This window comes from Botryllus schlosseri, chromosome 11 (assembly GCF_051294905.1).
Source record: "Botryllus schlosseri isolate E-star chromosome 11, Bs_hap1, whole genome shotgun sequence".
Taxonomy (NCBI): Eukaryota; Metazoa; Chordata; class Ascidiacea; order Stolidobranchia; family Styelidae; genus Botryllus; species Botryllus schlosseri.
Window position 1 is genome coordinate 16,428,279 of NC_137246.1, and position 19,893 is coordinate 16,448,171.

Below are 19,893 nucleotides of genomic sequence, written 5' to 3' on the forward strand. Positions count from 1 at the left end.
CCACAAAGCGTGTTCTTCTATCGATTTCCATAATTTTTCTGCAAATGTTTTCTCTGGCGTCAATAATTTTGGGTAACGATTCTTGATTTTTTCGGCGGCCATGAGAGTTCCGTAATCCCTCTCTTGTGGTTCGTTTCTTGAATTTTGACTCCAAAAATTTTGGCTTTTTATTTGCTGGCTGCTCTCCTTGATGATATAATTGAAATTTCCGTTTCGACGCGGGCCGCGAGCCGTACTTACCTTTCACCAAATCATCAGCGAACAATTTGCCAGTCACTCTCGTTGCATCTTCGTATTCCCATACAAACTTCGGTATATTTGATGCACGCTTGTTGTTTAGAAAATTTCGCTTCAGCTGCAAGAAAAAATGCTCAATTGAACCTTGTGTTCTTATACCATCGCAGACTGAGCGTCCCAGATATTTCTTCAGCTGTTTCCACCTGCATGTTTGCAAATTTCATATATTGGTTTGGAAGAATTTCAGTGTGACTGTGCCTTGATAGGTCTCCGAGCATAAGTCGCGAAGTTGCCCCTAATCGACTAGCGATTACTTCGACGAATTTGATGTAAAATGACGTAGAGTAATAGACGTTGTCGTCATGTTGACTTTCCGGATCGGAATCGATTGCTGTAGTTGACATCCACTATTTCTCCAGATTGCGATATCAACTATAAAATGGAGACTGTATCTCTTGCTTTTTATCGACGGGGATTATCCCGGAAAAATAATCATCGTCGTGACTTGGCTTAATGACTTTAAATGGCCCTGGTGATGGCTTCGCCTCGAATTGTGAGTAAACCTGGACTCAGTAGACTCTGAAATTCATTTTATTTCGAAGAACTATCCAATGCCGACTCTGTGATGGCTTAATCGTTGTATTTAAAGTCGCGCAAGACTTTTAAATAGGCGGTTGAAAGTTGAGTATATTCCTATAGACTCGTGCCGGCATCAAATAAGTGTCTATACCCGCGCAGGCTTTCGCCTCGAATTGTGAGTAAATCTGGACTCAGTAGACTCTGAAATTCATTTTATTTCGAAGAACCATCCAATGCCGACTCTGTGATGGCTTAATTGTTGTATTTAAAGTCGCGCAAGACTTTGAAATACGAGGTTAAAAGTTAGGTATATTCCTATACGCGCGTGTCGACATCAAATAACTGTCTATACACGCAGACTTCCGTTTCGAATTGTGAGTAAACCTGGACTCAGTAGGCTCTGAAAATATTTGATGGTGAAGAATTATGCAATTCCGTGATCTTGATGGATTTGTTGTGATATCTGCAAGCGCGCAACACTGAAATAGAATCAATCAATCAGTCAGTTCATCATTGGTTTATTAGCAATTTTATCAGTTCAATACACCACAAAAATGCGATACAATGAATAGACAGGAAGATGTCGAAGCGACTTGGATTTGTCAATGGAATCGGACACCCACCTTGGCCTAGGCGTAGTAAAGAGGAGGCATGCACACTGAATGAAAGTAAAGAATACAGTATAGAAAATGAAAGCGACAAGAAATAGGGCGGCATATGTCATGGGAAGCGAGATCGATAGGTCAGTCGTGGTCCGGTAATCTTGAGGATGGACTGTATTTATTTAGTAGTAATTGCTTGTATTTCGACTTGAATGTGGACATGCTCGTCGACTGTCGGATGGCCGGCGGGATACTGTTCCACACATCAGGTCCGGCATATTTGATGGAGCGATGATCTTTTCGGTCGATCATATGATATTTGGACGACGTGGACGCGCGTGTGTTGTACTTGTGCGCTTTTGATTCAGAGGTAAAGAAGTCATTGAAATATTCGGGGCAACGACCGCAGTGAAACTCGTACATAAACTTGGCGATTTCTAGTTTCCGCATATCTTCTATGTTTAGGACGCCGAATCTCTTCAGCAGCGACTTATTGGATGGGCAGCCAGGCCCCTTTGGGGCCCTAGCTATGATTCGGAGCACTTTATGCTGTAGTTTCTGCAGTGGCTTGAGTGCAGTTTTACTGGCAGCCCCCCAACAGAGGATGCCATAATGTAACTTCGATTGGATTAAGGATTTAAAGAGTATCAGGAGAACCCATGCTGGCATGAAGCGCCCAAGGCTGTAGAACAGGCCGCACTTCGGTGATAATTTAGTTTCTAGGGACTGAATATGACTCTTCCAGGACATGTTCGAGTCCAGTAAAACTCCGAGACATTTGGCATTATCTGTGTTGGAAACGGGCTGACCAGCGATATTAACGGTTAGGTTATTTTTTGAATTGACTGTCAGCTAGGCTTACCATATTTCGGAAATGAAAAAAGAGGACACTTTTTCAGAAATTTCAGTCAAGCATAACTGGAGAAGAATTCTCAAAAACAGGTAAATTTCACCCGCTTCATGATCGGTTGACTAAAAAAAAAAAGGTCATCACTTCCACTCAGAGCTCAAAAAAAAAAAGGTCTTCTTTTCGCTCAGAGCTGAAATCACCACTTTTCTCTCCGAAATACCCACCGGAGCTTCACTTCTGCGCTAATTTGCGGCATATCACTCGCAATTTCCTCTAAATCTGACCTAAATTTTCAAAAAAGAGGACAAAATCTCAAAAAAGAGGACAAAAGGGCGTCCTCCGAGGACACTTTCAAAAAAGTCAAAAAAGAGGACAAATCCTCTTAAAAGAGGACGTATGGTAAGCCTACTGTCAGCAATTGCGATTTCGAGGCGTTTATGCAAAGGTTGTTCTGGGCCGTCCACTCATGGACTTTGGGCATTTGGTCACCAGTCAGGGCATCCAGCTCTGCCGTCGAAGATGCGGAAGAGAGGAGGTGAGTATCATCAGCGAACAGTGTGGTTATATTAGTATAGGGTTACCATATTTCAGCAACCCAAATTCCGGACACTCTTTAGCGCCCACTAGTGGAAATAAAATGAGTTATGACGTCACACTAGCAAAGCTTTGCTCATAGACCAGAGGTGGTCACGGTCCGGTTCAAGAGTATGTGGCTGTGTGTTGTGTAACCGGGCCCGAAAGCACATGTTTTCAGCCCCCTTCCGCCCAAATAAACAATGATCTGAGCCCACACTATGGGGTAATCGATGCAAATTCTGGGCGGGGGGTGCTTGCTATATGAATCTGGTTTCTATATGCATCTGGTCGTTAAATTATGTGAATAAATTCTGTCAATAATATTGGTCGTTCCATATATTACTATATAGATAAGCCTACTACTCTCCGCCCTCACGATCAGAGTTAGCGGTAGTGCTGGTGGAGGATGATGAGTTCGAAAATACAGGGAGCGTAATTGCACATCGTTTAGTCATGTTCAATTGTTCATGTTCTACCTATAAGATTGTTCATCAGCCTTATGCCGGTGCGCACCACGGAGCTTTATAAACACCCCACATCCACTGGTTTCCATCCTTTTATCATAGTGTCCTATATGGTGTCGACACAAGCAAATCGCACGGTTCAATGAAATTGTATCACGTCACAGTTTCCATTTGGCTACAGGCAATTTGACGGTGATTTTTGACCAACTTGCCGAGCATCAAATTTGATGAATCGGTATCAATCGAAAGCTGACGCTGTACTGCTTGCGAAAATATAAATTTTATTCCACTCATGGCCCTAGAACCCCCACAATCTGCCCCCAATTATTCATTGTCGAGTAGATTGGCAGTGTGACGCAACAATGATGTCTGGCGAAACGAGAGACTAGTTCAAGAGCAAGGATGCGGCCGAGCGGCGAGAGTGGGATCAGCTGACGTCGCGGCAATAGCAATGTGAAAACGCGCCACAGAGAAACGCTGCGCTGTTGATACTTTTTCTATGCGCTTCGGTACAAGCGAGCACACACCAGCCTTTCCTTGACTTGTAAGGGTAGAACTGGGTCCACAGAATGTATTAGGGCCCTACCAATTTTCGCGCAATATCCTTCAGCTGATAAAGATATGTAGGCTAGGTCTAAGTAGTCTACATTGGATATGTCAGATTATTATGATATCGATTGCCTTAGCCCGCTTGTTGCGTAGGGCTCCAGAGATGCGTGGCGCTGTTGATACTTTTTCTATGCGCTTCACTAAAAGCGAGCACACACCAGCCTTTCCTTGACTTGTAATGGTAGAACTGGGTCCACAGAATGTATTTGGTCCCTACCGATTTTCGCGCAATCCTTCAGCTGTTAGAGATATTTCTAGTAAGAAGAATATACTTTCAAGTAATAAGATTCACTCAAGACAGCAAATTTAGATAATGTAAATATATCATATTGTAGTAATACAACTACAGTGTTGAGTTTTCACTCTAGTCCCCATAAGCACCACGTCGGTGACCTTGCCAAATTCCGAGCAGGCGAAAAAGTGCAAACTCTGTTGGGCCGAATGGACAATCAGTTATTCACAGATGCGAAAAAAATACGGCAAATCCGTTTTACGTAAGTTACATTAGGAATATATATACAGGCTACAGAATGAATATAATTCAAATATCTGTGATACCACTGTACGTATTACTTTTGACGCAAAAGGTCCCCGGCATTCAAAAAAACTATTTGGTGATTGAAAAATGCTAAACCAAATTCCAACGTCTACGTTTATAGTGATATCAGATATATTCCAGTGAAAAACAAAGGTATGAATTTGGTGGTAACATTTTGGAATCATTTGGCAGGTATGGCCCGCAAGCTTTCTAGTAACGGATTGAATCCGGACAGCAATACCAGTTTAATTCGACACTCCTGTTGTTGAACTTTATTCAACAATCAACATTTTACCTGCTGCATTCGCGGACCAAGTCCTACCCATACGGATCAAATAAAAGCTTGTAATGTATGCTCATGCTCAATGCTCCTTGCTCACACTTAACCATAAAAGCGACTATAGAAAGTATCGACACCCGCCATCAACAGCGTGACGTGTCTCTGGAGCCCTACGCAACAAGCGGGCTAAGGCAATCGATATCATAATAATCTGACATATCCAATGTAGACTACTTAGACGTAGCCTACATATCTTTATCAGCTGAAGGATATTGCGCGAAAATTGGTAGGGAGCAAATACATTCTGTGGACCCAGTTCTACCCTTACAAGTCAAGAAAAGGCTGGTGTGTGCTCGCTTGTACCGAAACGCATAGAAAAAGTATCAACAGCGCAGCGTTTCTCTGTGGCGCGTTTGCACATCGCTATTGCCGCGACGTCAGCTGATCCCACTCTCGCCGCTCGGCCGCATCCTTGCTCTTGAGCTAGTATCTCGTTTCGCCAGACAGCATTGTTGCGTCACACTGCCAATCTACTCGACAATGAATAATTGGGGGCTGATTGTGGGGGTTCCAGGGCCGCGAGCGGAATAAAATTTATATTTTCATAATTAGTGCAGAGTCAGCTTTCGATTGATATCCGATTCATCAAATTTAATGCTCGGCAAGCCGGTCAAAAATCGCCGTCAAATTGCCTGTAGCCAAATGGAAACTGTGACGTGATACAATTTCATTGAACCGTGCGATTTTCTTGTGTCGACACCATATAGGACACTATGGTGCTACCGTCTCGGGTACTTGGTAGAGATGAGCGGATTTGAAATTTCTATGTCCTAATCCAATCCAAATCCGAACCTTCAAATCCAAATCCACATCCTAATCCATAACTTTTTCATATTCAAGTCCATGTCCAATCCTAATCCGATTCCAACTGAAAATTCAGAAAAAATACTAATTTATGCAATGGAGGGATTCGAAAATTTTCTTTCACAACCAACGATTCACTTGATTCAAGATAACTTAGTAACCATAAGTACATTAATAACTGATCTGAAGAAAGTTTGTCGCCATTCGCCACACGACATTTCAATCTCCCAGAAAATAGGTAAATCCAATCCAAATCCTAATCCGTTCCGAAAAAAATGTCTAATCCAAATCCAATCCAAATCCGTCAAAATTTCACAAATCCTGTTTTTTCAAAACCTAATCCTAATCCATGCTCATCTCTGGTACTTGGCAATCTTCGCATAATCCAGTTGGGTGACAATGCAATTTGCGCAAGTGATAATTAAGTTTGCAATGTCCGGTCCTTAATCGGAATATAGGACAGAGGGAGCTCTTCTTGTTGTTTCTTCGCTGGGATACGTTTGGTAAGCTTCCCCATTGGCTGAGAAAATTCTTCGGTATTGCGATTCCAGGTCCACTTGTATGAATTCTTCTCTGAACAGGATTTTCGCTCTTGATGTTGTGTGATTGCGGATCACGCTCACAGCAGAGAGTCACTAGATATTCACAGGCGGGAAGCTGGGTATTGCGAGCAAACTTTTGTAACAAAGCAAGTAAAATTTTTGAGATTGTCAAGGTGCATGCACGTTTAGTCTTGATTTTTCTATGCTGCCAGCACCATGCATAGAGTCTCTGCAGTTTAAATGCAATAAATTTCAACCGAAGATGTTATAATGAAGTGGAAATTGTAATATATGAAAAAGGTTCACAGTGCAGAACCTACCAAGGTTCGTTTGTGAACGTGAACCTCTAAATTTCCGACGTTCACACACAGAACGCGAACGTAAACCTCACGTTCACACCATCCCTAATGGATAATGCACAGTGGCACACGTGCATTGAAAGACTTGGCCAAAATCCTTTTTGCTAGCACACGTCGGGGAGTCGCATGTTGGCCGAAACGGCTTGATGTGTGCTGCCGCGATATTGGCTGGCAGTGAAATGCCTGTTTTTATAAATTATACATATCTTCATTGAGGGGAGAGGTATGCATATTCAAATCAGGCGATCTACGGACATTAAATCGCGACGCGCGAAGAAAATTCCAAGTTTATTAAATCAATCAAAAGTACTCTATAATTTATGTCGATTTACGAAGTAATTTTTGACCACCTTCAAACTCGCTTCCACCCAATAGGAGTGTTTGGGGTCCGACTCTGGCTGGAATGAAAATCAATGGGTGCGAGAAATCGTCAGCTATAAAGTTGGTTCATGGGTATACCTATACCGTGACGTAACAACCCAATGACGTCGAATTTAAAAAATTGGTCTCTCATGAGGCATTTTCATCGCAATCGTTGTATCGTCTTTCATATGTCTTAAAATAAAAGATAAACTTTAAGAAGCAAAATAAATGTAGGCTAATCGTGATTACTTTTCCCAAGTAATCGCAATCGCAATCGACTACTTTTGCAGTAATCGTAATTGTAATCGCAGTCGATTACATTCATGAAGTAATCACCCCATGTTTGATCTAATTTGGGCCTGAGTCGCATTTACGTCTGCTAAATACCATGACCCTTATGACCAATGTCCCCTCTAATTTTTCACGAGTCTACGCAAACTCACCAACTCACTGCGCGGTCGGACTCTAGTTTTTTTTTGTTGCATTTCAATGCATTTTCTACAAAAAGAGATGGTTTCGCTTCGTCTGTTTCCGTATTAGTGATTACAAATTAGTTTGTTTGTTTGTTTTTTGAGGTATTCATGGTGTTTCTCGACTACTATAGTCATTTACACCAGACTTCATTTTTATTCCGTAACTGCCGACTTATAGCACGGCCGACTTATAGACTTTTTGTAAGACACCACTTACGCGGATGAGGTGGCGAGGAGGAGTCATTTTCAATTCACCACCGAGTCACGTCCAAGTCCAAGTCAGCTATAGCAGAGGGTCGAGTCTGCGTCCAAGCCATTGTGTTGACTGCTCAGTTTCCTGTTAAAGTCTTGTTAAACCCCTTTTTTATAACTCTAGTTGGTGATATCTAATGGTTCGCATTTATAATATACTAATTTTCCTCACTTTCAGCAGTTTCTGGTCGCATTTTCAAACCAGAACCAATAGACGAAATCCCAATATAGTCTGGTTACTTTTATATTTTTCGAAATTACAATGAAATGTCGATCTTGGCCGCCCTACTGGAGTCTCGGTACGTTTTGCCTAATATAACAGATGAGCAGCAATGATTCTCCAAGTCAAAGTAATTCAATAAAAAAATTAAGAATTGTGTGAGCACAGGGCACCGTTTCCACAAAGGCTTGGCCGCCTGAGTCTCGCGTCATATGACTTGGTTCGAGTCATGCTCAACGACTCGAATCGAGTCATCAACAAATCGTGACTCGAGTCAGTACAACCCTTCACTAAACCCCAATGCTAAGCCCTAATGACCCTATAACACAGACCTTAAGGATTGTACCTCCAACCCTAACATCATTGTGCACGCACTACTGCCCTTATTGTACGTATACAATATAACGTGGCAGCTTCCAAGCTGAAGCCTCGCATTTCTGACCTGGTGCTGCATATGGTATCTGAAAGGGAACAGCAGAAGCCACATTTCTTTGCATTCAATTGAAAAGTATATATTGAAGTTCTGTACCTCCAAATAGATATCCATATGTTTTCGTTTTTTTTTTGCGAAAACTATATTTTAACGGTTTTGTTATTCTAACAGTGTTGGCGAAGAGCTCATTTTGAACACCAATCTATACATACGTTAGATTGCGTATAACGGTAAATGTTTGCTTTTATCACTCGGCGAAAATTTGGGATTCCGCGAAGTTACCAAAGTTTAAGAATCACTGATTTAAATCCATAATTCGATATAGAATTTTAAAGTTGACAAAGAAAAGTAGAATAGAATATAAAATCAGAAACGACTACTGACAGCGGTAGCACCAAGGAACACTAACTACCGCTGGTATTAGTTCATATCAAAATGCATTTATCCCGAATATTCGTCCGAAAATGCAGTTGTAACAAAGAATTCTGACATTTTCAGAAATTGCATTGAAAAATAATGATGCTGAAGAATTATTTCTGAGATCCCATCGGGCTACGCCCAAAACATATCAAATTCTGTTCCTGACCCATCTCCAAAACGTAAACAATGGCAACATTTTTGTCATTCAGCTGCTGCTGCGTTGTTGAATTGTATCAAGTTTATTGCCAGCAATGATTTCTAGAACTGATTGCCAGACCGACTCATCAGTAGCGTGGCTCCAATCTCCATGTGTTTCTTATACTGAGGTTATTGATTTAAAGTTGATTTTATCGATATATTTCATGTGGCACCCTCTCTATGGTTGAAACTATTAGAAACCAGTTATATCAAAGCAATCGTTGTTGATAATCAAGTAGAAGTAATACCTGCTGAATCTATTCAATTGCCAGTGGAAGTCGCGATTTTTGATACATGCCTAAACTGCTTCAAATGAAATGCCTAAACACTGAGCAGTAAATAAGGGTTTCGAGGAAGTAGAATGTGACGAGTTTAGCTACAACAATTGCTTAGTATAAGTAGTTTTAAAGCAGGACTACTTGATTAAGTATAGTTCAAGTAGACAAAACCTACTTGAGTACGCTATTAAAAAGTATAAGTACCCTACTTCGTTACTTATCACCTCTGGTAAAAACAATTTTAACTTCACTTAGGAAGCAAATTAGTATCGTCAGATCTCACTCCCTAACAATACCAAGTAATCGCAAGATTTCCAGGAAACAAATTTTAGATTGTTGTGCGGATTTCATGCGGACAAAGCATAAGACAGTACGGATCAGAGTTGAAACGATTTCGAAACGCGCATGCGGTTTGGAAATACATGAATTGCATAATTACTTAGACTTGGATGGCTTGAACGATACTCAAATGCAATATAAGAAGCGTATAGTAACCGCGGACGCTCCAATTGAATGAATGTCTGGGTACACAAAACGATATCGGATAGCGGAATTTTACTATAGATAACTATAAGGTATTAGTTATCTATAATTTGACACAACTAGGGCGTCAAATAACATAATCTTTTCTGTCACATGATTGAAATTCAATTCAATGGTAACCACATTGACTGCACTTCGTGCAATATAATGTATAAAATATATTGTACACAATTTTAATATATGATAATAATCTCATGGATCTGTTTGTGAGTCTACGAAACACTAAACAATAACGTAATGTTTGTATATGTATAGATGGCCACGTCCACACGTCTGTGATACTATTGCGATGAGTTTGGGCTAATTGTACATCGTTTGAGAGGCTAAGCTCATAAGTGTGTATTCGCGAATGTAAATATTTCCCTGAAAAATAAAATCCAAATCCGCATAAGCGATGTCTTGCAAAATGCCTAGGCCAGAGCAATAGTGGGCCGCGCTGTAAGGTGGCAGCTCTGGAATTATATGAAGATTATCGACCTGGTATAAAATGGCAAACACATTGAATATAACAATAACACAACAACAACTATTTGTGCAGGAGACCGTTCTGGTTTCCTCGGCCATTCGAATAGACTTTCGTAGTGCAATTAGCCCGCAGTTCAATCTAAAAGCGCATGCTCATGCTCAACATCGATGTGTTCCGGCAGCGATGGCGATTTTTTCATCTTCGTAATTTGACAACAAATACAAGTCATGCTGAAAAAGAATGGATCAGATTAATACGTATTGAACTCTGTTGTTTTCCACTTTACTTTCATGCCATATAAAAGAAATCTTCGTAGGCTTACATGCTGCAAAGCATGATGAACAATTTGAAAATGCTGGGAAGAAAACAGATACCAGTTGAGAAAAGTTGGTTCATGGCCTATTTTATATATTTTATTCTTGAGTAATTCTAGTCCGACAATTTTTCCATGGGAAATATTATTTCCGAGACTGTACGTTGTACAACAGTGATTCCAAGTGGTTTTCAAGTGGCACACACTAGAAAAACTCTAAATTCCAAAAAGAATCGCGGCATTCAGCTTGGGGATCACTAATGTACAATGCCGTCTACTGGCAGCTGAACGACGCTTCCGCCTAATCGGCTATCTAGTGCGGCATCAAGACGAGCAACCAGCCGCCGCCATCATCAATCACATTCCCACGGAGCCATGGCGCAGAGGTGGCTGGAATCGGAGAACATGGCGTTCGACAATGGAGACTGATCTAGCGCAACGCGGGCTGTCGCTTGAAGACGCCCACGACCGCCTACGTTGGAGACGCTTAACACGAGCCCAAAACTGATTTTCTCGATGTTCTTTTGTCTCCTGTTTTCTTTTGCCCTTTTTTATTTTATCTAATTGAAAAGTCGATATATATATATAATGTACAATGTGCATTGTGCATATAAAATTCGTTTTTGTACTTACTACGGTGGTACCTACTACGGCTAGGGTGACAATGACAATTTCACATACCTTGCCCTCAGATGTTAACGGAAACACAAACCGATACACACTGTATGCATTATTTTGAATGGCTTATTGACAAAGTGTACTAATCGTTATAGTTTTCTTTGGCGCTGTTATGGAAAGATAATCGCGATATGTATGTGTGCTACAGCGTCATTGTGGTGGTACCTAAATTATCGACCACCGAGAGGAATTCGAACCAATCTCAACTTCATACCTAGCCCTATCAGCGATTATTACTCACGGCTCTAAATCACCGACAGTCTCTGGAATTGCTCTCGACTTGGTTTCCGGCAAGCCAACACATAGTAATGATGCAGCAACCCCAAGTGATCCCATCATCAAATATGGGATTGATGGGTATGAGTCACCTGTGTTCGAAAAATGCACGATTAGAGCGGTTACATGTTGTTGGCAATGAATCAATACAAAAGCCATGCGTTGGGAATACCAGTGGTTCTCAAACTATAGGTCGCTAAGGATATAATTATGGGTCGCAACGCACCAGAGCGACTGCTTAAGCCTATAAGATGTGTTATATTATAGGCCACAAACATTCGAAATGCATTTCGTTATTCGATATTTGAGGTTAGGTCGCGAGATATTAATAAACCTCAGGTTACGGGAGCGCTCTAAAAATATTGAGATCCTCATGCCTTATAATACCATACTATACTGTTAGCCTACGTGTTACGTGTTGTTAAATGATTATGAATAGATTTACAATTGATTTACAAATACATACCCATGTACAGCAGATATGGAGCTACCATTCCTCCCACTCTGGCGGCCATAGAGCTCGAACCAACTCCCATGCTTCGCATGAGCGTGGGAAATAGCTCCGAACATACGATAAACGCCACGTTAAATGCCGCTGACACCGCAAACTTTCCGATCATGGCAGCCACAACAGCAGCTGTTGTGCTTCCTGTAAATTAGTAAACACGCTGACCTCAAGTTCAATACGAAGGCCAGGTATTATGTCGGGCATCGGTGACTAATCTGCCGATACAAAATTTCCCGGAGACCATATTTCGGCTGCACGTTTACTGGCTTGATTTTGTGTATGTTTGGGATCAATGGGTTACATATGAGTAGACCTATTACAAGAAGATTTGATTCATCCAAAGAATTCAACTGTTTTCTGTATTTAACTGTGGTTTAGCCATTACAAATTGCTAAAGTGGCCTCATCATCATCGTTTTATTAAACTATTATTTATGAAATCCACCACAAGATTGCGATATAATGAAAAGATATGAGGGTGCGGAAACGCCTTGGAGTAGTCTTTTAATCAGGCAACCACCTTGGCCATCAGCATGTAAATGAAGCATGCACACTGGATTTAAGAAATGATAACATAAATGGAAGCGACGAAAATGAATGCTGCAAGTGACGGTAGGCGAGGTCGATATACGTCATATTGCGGTCCGGTAATCTTGAGGGCTGACTATAGTATTGGCCTATAGGAGTAAATTAATGTGGCTATGACATATATTCATCATTGTCGTTATCGAGTAACGCATATAAGATACTCTATTTTCGTAACAAAAAAAAAACATTGAAATATGTGTTCGAATTCAAATTGTTGCACCAGACTACTGAGTAATTATTCCGCTGAACAGAATAATGCGGAAATTTCCACTGTTAAGAATGTAAACAATCATTTCAAAACTTTCTGTCAACACGTCCTATTTCTGATAGCTGTAGGCTACTATCCAAATATGGCTTAGCGAGAGATCTATTATGAAGGGAAACCAGTTCAACAATGACTTGGCTAATCTTCAGAAATTTCGAAAGATATCGATTCAAATCACTCGCTATTCTGTACAAGCGGGCTTTGCGGATCGTCACAAAAATATTTTGGTGGCTGTGTTTTGTACTTCGGAACGAAGTCAAGTGAAATCACAATTTTACATCCTGAAAATTCCAAGTGAGCCTTGAGCGCCATGTATAGTATTATGTATTATTTTATGAAACTTTTATTCCCCTCTGCGTTCAGTATTTCAGTCGATTATTTTCATCATACTTCAACTGTCCTACGCTCAGGCGCATTTGCAACGTAAAAATAATTATAATGTAATGTATAGGCCTACTCGTCTCGAGAAACGGCACCGCTGCGCAAGTCAAGCCTGACCCAAGTAACGTTGAGATGAGAATTGGCTTTCGACCGTGCCGTTTCAGAAGCAATACAACCGCAGCGTAGGCAGGTATCTCCACGGCCGCCGCTATAAAGCAGTTGATGTAAGGGTTTCGTCCCATGTTTGATGTGTTAAATGCCACACCGTAATAGATAACGGAACACACGAACCTGAAAAGGGATGGTTGAAGCACGGCCACAGATTTGAAACAGTATTTAAACTTCCTGCGTAATAGTCACGGAGTGGAGTATAGTTTTGACACCTCAACGACATCGCGACTTGCGAAAGAAATACAAGACCTTTATCACCCCTTGGAATTCTTATCGTAGGCCTAACTCACGCCTAATAAGAACAAGTAATGGAATATGTGCAATGTGCATTGTGCATGTACAATATGTTAAATGTACAATCCTGCATAACATAGGCAAATAGTACCGTAAATTGTTAGCTACACACGTGTCAGTATATTTCAACTACGATATAAATAATATATGGGCCTAAAAGCCCTGCAAGATATGTATTCAAAATAGCCGATATTGGTGTATCTACGACAGGTTTCTTTCCAATTGTTTGTTGAAATATAACTAATCATTAACTAGAATTAGGGTTGCATTTAAAACAAAAATCAATTTACAACAAACATGTTTAGATCAAGGCCCTTGTTTAAAACGTATTTTTTTTGTTTTTTTGTTTTTTCATTCATGACGTCACGAATATTTAACTGTGACGTCACAGTGGATTGACAATGACAATTGAAAATGTTGGCTAAATATGGCTCCTTCGACAAAAAGGGCTTCCGATCACTGTCATAAACAGAGCAAAAATATCTTCATGCAAGACTACATCGTTAGGCAGCATTTTTACAGTTGGCGGTCATCATAATCAGAACACCCATTTATTACCACTGATCTATATCTACGAGCAAAAACTGTTGAATCGACGACGATTTCGAGGGCTCCAGCCACCCCACATCGTATACGTCGAATATTTTGAGTGCAAGTCGTCCGCACGCTTATACTACACTACATGCTTTTTCGGACGTATTCACACAATTATGGCATAATTAGACAGCGTTTGAAAAAAAGCACAATTTTGTTTTTTTCAAAAAGGCATTTGTTTAAAACACCGTTGTTTAAAACACCGTTTGTTTTAAATGCAACCCTAACTAGAATACTAACTAACTTGGATACGTAAAATATAATTCATACTATATTTCTGAAACTTTGGACTGTGCAAAATAGAACGTACTAAGGTTCAGAGAAGAATTCTGATTCATATAGTATCAATACATTAATGTATTACAAACACTTCGCTTACCAGACACACCACATGCATAGCGTTCGAGGCAGAACAGATTTGATTAGGAATAGATCGAGAAAAGAATAACGACGGTCGTGAAATCTTGTCGCCGCGTCAGCTACTATCGTGCTTGCATCATCAGCGATCATTGATTTGTTCTCCGGAATATGATCCTACAGGGGTCAAAACATTGTTGTCCATCGCAAGTTTTGACCGGAATCGTAACAAGACAAGTGTTATGTTATGTGTTGTTAAGCCTACGGACTTCACCAGGTCTCGCAAATACGCTACACCGCGCCGGCTTCCCTATAGCCACTCATTACGTGTTTCCAACTGACCGACTCTTGGTGAAATGCTTTCAAAAGCTGCTCCGTTCTCGCCTTCGTTACACCATTGGTTTTGGCAATCTTATGGAATAATTTGTTGAATTCATCGGTTTTGTTCTTGGTGTACAACCACCGTGGAGATTCCGTCATTAACCTAAAAAAATACATCCTAACCATAATAGCCTACGTTTAAGGAGACTGAGTGCGGTATAGCTTGCCGGATCCGACAATATAAATATAAATATATGACAAATTGACAATAACAAGCGTAAAATTCAATATAGATATGCAGGATATGTAATATTATCATAAGGGTGCATGAGCATTGAGCAAGGCCAGTCTATTGAGTAACATGATATTTCAAAAAAAAAACAGTGTCCTCACCAAAAATATGGGATAAAACAAATTCCAGTAGACGCCAGAACAAAGCAAAGATGTCTCCAATCACCAACTAAATATGCGAACAAGGGTAGAAGCATGTATCCCATTGCGAATCCGCCAACAACCAGAGTGCCAGTCATAGCTCGATCTTTGGTATTGATCATCTCGGCCGCTTTATGAACAGAGAATATTTGATTGATCATGATAAAAACTACACATACAACATCTATAAATTGAGTCATCGTTCACGGAAACAAGATTAAATCATCCCAGTCGCGACTACTTTATTGAGCGTTTTAATACCACCATGCCATCGTGGAGCATCTATAGTTAATTTGTTACATGGTGACATTTAGATATTTTGCATAACTATCTGCAACAGCATTCACAAAGCTATACAAGCAAAAGAGTCGCTTCACTAGTCTGACTATATATATAATATACATATTGAAAAGGGGGTAAATTGGTTAAAGTTGTATATACTTCTCGGTTAACACTTTATTGCTGCTAGTCACGATTATCATCGTAATTCGTAACTATAGATAACTAGTAGCCTAGTTAATCTATGCGGCAGTGAATCCGAAATTCCTATTGTGCAAATTGAAAATCCAACTATACACCCATTAGCAATGTCCAAAACTCATTAAAAAGTCACATTCGCATTAATTCCCAGGTCGAAAACTAACAGTTAAACAATCATTCAGTTTATCAAATGTCGCACTTCCAAATACGAGCGAGATCAGCGATTCCGTCTTTTTCAAATCCAAATCCATGTTCAAGTTCATTGTTCATTTATCATCTCCATAAAACGAAATTCGAAATTACAATTCATTTATTTCGTACCCATAATGAAAGCGGTGATGTAGTTCACCATTGTGACAAGTCCGGCCACTGAAAAGAAAATGGCAAATACAGTAGGAGACGGGGCTGTTCCGCATAACCCAAAAGATATGAACATAAGTACTGTTCCGGTCATGAACGTGGGATAGCGGCCGAATCTGGAATATTTATAACGCAACATTAGCATATTTCTTATGCAAACTTGAAAATTACTGACTTGTCAGAAAATGCTCCAGTCAACAATGAACCAATGAGTACTCCGCCCATATATAGTGACGTTATAAGTGGATTTATCCATTTTCTCTCGCATACCAAATTCCACTGTAAAACACGAACGGTAGAATAAATATTTCATCACTCGTTACTCGAACAGAACTTTTATCAATGGTTCCGTTTTGTACTCTCGGGAGCTGCGCAGTAGGCATATTATTCCCTAGGCCCCAGGACTTACACTATGCCAGTGTTGTAGGTATGCCCCGAGACCAAGATAGCATCATTTTGCATTAGGTCTTCTCTGAAAGTTGGTATTGATGGGGAAATTGTGCATCGTAAAGGAATTGTAATTAATTTATTATTATTAATATTATTAATAATATTATAATGACGCCATTAAACATGAATTAGCTACGAGTATGCTGATTACGATTAATAACGACTTATGGGATTTTTCTTCGGTTTTCACGGTGCTGCTAAGAACTCGCTGCCGACTCCCAGTATACGTCCTACCGCGCGTGGTTAGGGTTTATGCACTGCTGATGTGGCGCGGAGAGTAGCAAAAATTCTAGAGGCCTCTGTTGGATTTGAACCCTGAAATCTTATGGTGAAGGAATAGCCTACCTGAGCCGCTCAAGTAGAGCGGACTTTCATTTGTAGCCATTCGTCGATTACCACTCCATAAACATGTCGGGAATAGCACTATAAATATGTGCAATTGTGCATATAATATTTTTGTCAAGTGATAACTTCAATGAAATACGTTAGGCAATTACCTCCGTAACGATACTTGTGCGTCCTTCTTCCACCTCATAAAGGTATCCGTACGGGCAGCCGAAGTCGTTGCACGTATCATTAAAAACAGACTGAAAAATCAATCAAACTGTCACCTCGTTGTACAGGTAGGCCTACGTTCGTCGCAATTGTCGCAACGTTGAAAAATTATAAAGATCTTCGGCATTGAAGAACTTCATAGCGTACTTCGAGGCTTTACAAAGCAATACTTTAAAATTGATGACTTTTCTGAAAGATTCTGATATTTCCTGCGTCAGAGTAACGTGATTCCGTATAGTTCGGCTATAAATATTGAAATGATGGTGATTCGGGATTTTTGAAAACATCATACACGGTAAGTCACATATAATCTAGACCAGTGATTCTAAAACTTTTAAGACACGCCCCCTTTTATGATAGTGAACAATTTCGCGCCCGCTAGTCGTCATACCACAAAATGCAACCAGAATGCGAGAGATCCCAACGGATAGTTTGATGGCATGGAAGGTTATGTGTGATGATGGGCGAATTCTTAAATACGCAATTAGAACTATACACAGAGCAAGAACTATGAATTGAACTTTGGAGTTAAATCGCGCGGAGCACGAAAAAGATTTTCAGTTGACCGCAGCTTTGCGCCTCACCTTCAGATGCTTTCACGCGCCCCTAATTTGAGAACCACTGATCTAGGCAGTTGCATTATATATGGAGTCGTGTCGTCTATGGACAAGTCGGGTGGGTTGTGATGACCAATGACCATAGATTGGCCGAATATGTATATTAGAATGATGATGGTGATGATGAGTATACCTGTTGTAAGGATCGTATTTAGCCAGAAGAGAAATTGTTTTTGTGACGGAAATATTTCAGCGTCACCGACCCAACTTGACGTCAATATATAACGATTTCACAACTTCAAACTACGACGTTTCGAAAAGAGGACAAGTAAAATGCAGAGATTCCTATGCACGCACTGATTCTGTGAAATGCAAACAGTGGTCTTAGTTTCACATTACCAAATCGGATGCGATGACCGAATCATAAATAACAAAGGAACCATGAAACATGATATCGCCGGCGGTGAAGCGTGATGTCATCGCTGATACTTAAAACACCGGCTAATAGTCGCAATTGATGATTATCAACTATGCCGCCCAATCCTATAGTCTGACAAGAAGCAATGTCTAAAACGTACATACTCGCTGAGTCACTGCTAACGTCAATATGGAGGCAATAACGGCAATAATATTCCTATATGCGGGACAATAACTACAATGCAACGGGACGGCTACAGGCCGATGGGACACCGACAGAAAATCGATTCCAAGCGCCCGCATAGAGCAGACAGATTGTAAGTAAGAATTCCCACTAATAAGCGCAGTCCTTAATCTACATATACTTACTTGTGGTGAATGCTGAGTGGAGTTATTTGGAGTATGGCTTTCGATATAAACTGAAAAATATACACCACTCTAGTCAAACAGATCGACATACTATTATCCTGTAGATAGGCTATATTCTTCTAAGCAATCGTTTTGCTTGTCGAGTCATCGCAGTATAATAAGCTACACTTGTACTTCTACGTTTTCGACAGCAATTCATCATATCGTATATGTTATCCATCGATGACCTGGATTAATATTAAATGGTAACGAAATTCTGTTTTTGAGACACGGGATAGGAGTTGAGTAGAGTACCCTTGTTATGAAGAGATTTCGTATTTACGAGAAAAGGGTTGTAAAGTACTACGTAGTCCGAACCCCCTTTTAGACACTGCGCCTATAATCTAAACATACTTGGACAGGGGTTGAATGCTTACCAGATTGATCACGATATTCATTTCCAGAAGGTTCGAAACAAGCGAACTTCGGCGATCTCCCAACAAATACTATACATAAGGCGAAGTAGCCGTTCGGTGCCGCACTCAAAGTCAGCAGAACGCAAAGTAACTTTTGAAATTTCCCGAATTCTCCTATTTCCCTCATGAGATTATCATAACGCAGACTGCGTGGATCACGTTCCAGACCCATCAGCTTTTGAGTATAGATACAGTTCCAAGGACAGGAATACACTCCAACTGTCCAACATCGACGCTTTGCCTCTGCTGTGGTGTAGTCTGAAAATGGCGAATCACTCGACAACAGACCACACTCTATTCAAATGAGAATTTGGCTGCAGAATACTTATGGGCAGCGTTATTCACACGAAACGAGAGAGAACATTTCAAGTTGAAAGGTAACGAGAGAGCAAAATATTTCGTCGGACGTTCAATACAAACTACGATATCGCACTAATAGAACAATGCAAAATATATTAAATTCAATCAATCAATCAATCAGGTTTATTAATATTTTCATCGTTTCAAAACACCACAAGACTGCGATACAATGAAAAGATAGGAAGGTGTCGAGTAGCCTTTAAGATCAGACACCCACCGTAGCCTAGGCGAAGTAAATAAGATTAAATGATTGCCTGGGTGATCCGATATGACATTGTTTTACATGGGAGTTCGGAAGCGACAGTTTAAACTATTGTTGATGTAAACTATGCTGGCTTATATACACAATTACACATACATCAAGTTCGATTCAATCAGTATCAGTATGAGTTTATTTATATTTTCATCATTTCAATGACGATATGCAAATAAATAAATAATGAACATAATGATTCGGGCGATATCTCTACGTTCTATGGGGCATAAGGCGAGAAATCATGCGGGCCAATAACGATATAGCTAGACGCGAGACGTGAATGTGTGGTTTGAATTTTGTAAACCGTGCAT

The 19,893-nt window shown here is 40.3% G+C and overlaps 1 protein-coding gene and 1 long non-coding RNA gene across 2 annotated transcripts in view; one reads left to right on the forward strand and one right to left on the reverse strand.

Moving 5' to 3' along the window:
• Window positions 1–19,893, forward strand: part of LOC145449982 (uncharacterized) — a 337,566-nt gene that overhangs the window by 76,442 nt on the left and 241,231 nt on the right. The window lies entirely within an intron of this gene.
• On the reverse strand, window positions 9,449–19,297 carry LOC145449445 (organic cation transporter protein-like). The gene is made up of 12 exons (XM_080327803.1): window positions 18,928–19,297; window positions 18,512–18,561; window positions 17,111–17,200; window positions 16,339–16,442; window positions 16,125–16,279; window positions 15,285–15,453; window positions 14,913–15,054; window positions 14,593–14,747; window positions 13,231–13,445; window positions 11,880–12,062; window positions 11,379–11,505; window positions 9,449–10,376 (listed from the first exon to the last, which is right to left on the reverse strand). Exons 1-12 carry the CDS (start codon window positions 19,136–19,138, stop codon window positions 10,280–10,282), a joined length of 1,698 nt encoding a protein of 565 aa, XP_080183929.1. The 5' UTR covers window positions 19,139–19,297; the 3' UTR covers window positions 9,449–10,279.